At 31.5% G+C, this 4,117-nt stretch overlaps 1 protein-coding gene across 1 annotated transcript; it reads left to right on the top strand.

The window, feature by feature from the left end:
• Positions 1-46: 46 nt before the first annotated feature.
• Positions 47-1,829, top strand: LOC106463883 (zinc finger protein 782-like). Its single transcript, XM_022391504.1, has 3 exons — positions 47-110; positions 1,008-1,517; positions 1,819-1,829. Exons 1-3 carry the CDS (start codon positions 47-49, stop codon positions 1,827-1,829), a joined length of 585 nt encoding a protein of 194 aa, XP_022247212.1.
• The last annotated feature ends 2,288 nt before the right edge of the window (positions 1,830-4,117 follow it).

The following is a 4,117-nucleotide window of genomic DNA, read 5'->3' as shown; positions in this document are numbered from 1 at the left end:
CAGTGACAGCAGTGATGATGATCTGAATAATTTAAACTATAATGACATGGATGTGAAAATGAAAGCTGAATATCAAGAAGAAATTGAATCTGTGTTACAAAGTACATCTGGTAAGTACAAACATCTAAAACTCATTGACTCTGACTTTAAAGAATTGATTAACTTCTTGGTATTTACCAAAGTTATTGATCCATATGAAAGAGGAAAATTTTGAAGTGTATAGATTTATTATTTTATTAGTTTCTATTTCTACGTAGAAATTTGTGTTGGAAAGGTTTTGAAATGATAGATTAACTTTGTGCTGAAAGTGAATAAGGAAATCAGTAATAAAATCAAACAAAGAAACACTCTAACTGACCAGTGTTTATCTTCCTGGTTCTTTATAAATAAATTTTATAATTAATGGTAGGAACCCGTATCAGTAGAATAATGTTTCAACATGTATAGAGAATGTATTGTTGTCTTTTATTTTTATAGATGTGGTTTGTTGTACTCTACCAGCCCTGTAGAATCTTGGACTTTAATGATCCCAAATCTCCAATCCCTTATTTTTACATACTGAAGACATCAATCAAACAGCTTCTAATCAGAGTGATAATACCTAAACTTGATAAAAGAATAAATAATATACTGATTAATAGTATAGTCTAAATCTTGTCATTTATGAATATTTATTTAACTTGCATATAGAACTTTTGAACAAAATGTATATTTATGTCAACGAAGTTGTAGACTCAAGTCCTATGATTTGGACAAAATGACTTGTTTTGAAATTTGCTACTAAAAATCTGTTAAATGTAGAATATTACCTACAGTTTGTTTAAAATGCTATTCTGATTCAGATAGAAAAAGCTTCTATAAAGTGTAAAACTGTGAAATTAATTAATTATTAAATTTAACATTTTCATATTGGCATTTGTATTGATCATATTAGAACACAAAATATGCTTAGAAGTTCATTGGATATATTATTAACTATAATAAGGCATCATTTATATCTGTTTTAGAGACAAAGACCAGTGTGAACATGTGTCGTGAGAGTCAGAGTCCTGGTTATCATGTTATAAAGAAAGAAGATCACTATACAGAAGTTATAAAATCCTCAAAACCAAACAGAGGTATATGTGGAGAAACAACTTTAAATGGAGAAAACCTAAAGGAATTTAATATACCTCAGTGTAATGGTAAAACATACAGTTGTGTAGCCAGTGGAGAAAAATTTGGAACAATGGATAACCTAACACAAGAAAAGAGGATACAATCTGGAGAGAAACCATATCATTGTGCAGTTTATAGAAAAAACTTTAAGAGAAATAGTCCCTTAGAACAACATAAAAGAAATCAAACTGGGGAGAAACTTTACAGTTGTACAGTTTGTGGAAAACACCTTGGATCAAGCAGTTACTTAAGAATACATCAAAGAATACACACTGGGGAGAAACCTTATGATTGTGAAATTTGTGGAAAACAATTTCGAAAAATGGGTAACTTAAAAAGCCATGAAAAAGTACATAGTGGTGAGAAACCATACAGTTGTTCAGTGTGTGGAAAACACTTTGTTAGAAAGAATAACTTAATATCACATCTAAGAATACATACTGGGGAGAAACCATACAGTTGTGCAGTTTGTGGAAAACATTTTGTAGAATGTAAGAACTTAAAAATACATCAAAGAATACACACCGGGGAGAAACCTTACAGCTGTACAGTTTGTGAAAAACAATTTAAAACATATGGTGAATTAAAACAACATCTAATAACACACACTGGGGAGAAACCTTACAGTTGTGATATTTGTGAAAAACAATTTGGAAGAAGGTCTTACTTAAAACAACATGAAAGAACACACACTGGGGAGAAACCTTACAGTTGTGCAGTGTGTGGAAAACACTTTAGGACAAAGGATTATCTAAATAAACATAAGAAAAGATACACTATGGAGAAACCATACAGTTGTGAAGTTTGTGGAAAACACTTTGCATCAAAGGATGGATTAAAACAACATCAGAGAACACACACTGGGGAGAAACCTTACAGTTGTGCAGTTTGTGGAAGACTCTTTACAGCAAAGGATGGATTAAAGCGACATCAAACAACACACACTGGGGAGAAACCTTACAGTTGTGCAGTTTGTGGAAAACACTTTGCATCAAAGGATGGATTAAAACAACATCAAAGAATACACACTAGGGAGAAATATTACAGTTGTGGAGTTTGTAGGAAACGGTTTGTTACAAGCAGTTACTTAAAAATTCATCAAAGAATACACAATGGGGAATAACCTTATAATTGTCAGTTTCTGGAAAACACTGGATCATAAGGGTGAATAAAAATATCTAAAAAAACACACTGGGAAAAAACATTACAGTTGTACAGTGTGTGGAAAACAATTTTTATGGAACTGTAGGTTAAAAGTACATCAGAGAATACACACTGGAGAGAAAAGTTACATGTGTATAGCCTCCATACCTCAATAGTTAAATTGTTATGTCTACAATAGTAAAAATTTGGTTTTTATTCCAGTAGTATTATGTAGCTTTTTAACATATAACGTTAAAGGACAACAAGATACTTTATGGTCCATCTTGCTGTCCTGTTCAATAAATTAAACTAAACGCTAAAACAAAAACTACAAGCCAGCCCCCTCTCATTAAAATATTGATCAAGCTTTTCCTTAAACTCTTTGAAAGCAACTGGTTTGACCACAAATAAAAACAATCTGTCCCAAAGCACAACTACACTTTTAGAGAAGTAATGGTTTCCTGGTATTCTCACCATTAAATATGAAAAAGGATGATGCATCAACTGTATCAATTTCCATGACAATCTTAAACATCTTATTCGGGTCTCTTCTAATTCTTCTTCTTACAAGAGGAAATATGTTTGAAGATTTGAACCTATCCTTAAATGATAAAATCTCTATCCCAGATATCATCCTAGTAGACCTTCTCTGAACTCTTTCCAACAATTCATTATCATTTCTTGGGAAATAAAAATACATCAGTGAAATCAAACAAGGCCAATCCCTTACAGTCATATAATTTGTGGAATACAACTTGGATCAAATAGTTAATTAAAAATACATCAAGGAAGACATACTGGTGAAAAGTCTTATTATTTAACGACAAAGAACCCTTGTTTCAAAAATACAGTTTGGGGATGGCTTTAATGGGTGTGAAAGAAACTTTACTGCAAATGTACAATGTTTCAACAATTAACTTTTGTCATCATCAGGTACAAGTAAGACAGTCAGTCCAACATAACCATTTTCAGAAGTATTACAAGTATTTGACTCGCGTCTCAAGTAGAGTTATATAACAGGTGACTGGAAACAAATAACCTCAAGGAGCAAAGAATGTTTGAGTTTCTAAACTAAGAAACCCAGTGTATCATACAAGACAAATGAATTAATTATCAATGGTCGGTGTATTAAAATGAACAAATTCAGTGAAGTGAGGATAAGTGGCAGGAGAAACTACAACTCTTACCGAGGCGAAAATGAAACTTCATTTAAAAACAAATAAACTACAAGAATGAGAACCATGAATGAAGGAGAGTTTGTTACTTATGACCAAAATATTGTACAATTACAACATAATGAATTTACTTGCTTTCATCATTAAATAAAGCTGACTTTAAACGTATTTTAAGAAAGTATAGGAAAATATCAAAAAAATTCTTTGAACAATTTTATATCGCAATCAGAAGGTTTTTACTTATTTAAAATTCTATCTACTTCATGTATTGTACTTATCAGGAACTAATTTCAAGGTTTTCAATTCATATGATAAAGTCATGCATAAGTTGTAACATATTAATAAATTCTCTCTTCCTCATATACAAACATTAAAAATCCTAATCCTCAACAACTGATTAATTCACAGAATAAGCTTAATGCTTTAAAATCCTCAGATAGCAAGTGGAGATACCAGTTGAACCAAGAAATTGCTCAGTCTTCACCTCCCTATGATGCAAATAGAAGTACCACTTTTAATTCCAAGCAAAGCTCTTGCAAGCTTTAATCTCGTTACATCTCCAGCTCCCAAAATAATAAGCTTAAGTTACAAACCTTACTACTAAGTTGTTTTTAGCCTTTTAAATGTGTCGTAAGCATGGT

Source organism: Limulus polyphemus, unplaced genomic scaffold (assembly GCF_000517525.1).
Source record: "Limulus polyphemus unplaced genomic scaffold, Limulus_polyphemus-2.1.2 Scaffold1509, whole genome shotgun sequence".
NCBI classification, from domain to species: Eukaryota; Metazoa; Arthropoda; class Merostomata; order Xiphosura; family Limulidae; genus Limulus; species Limulus polyphemus.
This window is presented reverse-complemented; position numbering and strand designations above follow the sequence as displayed.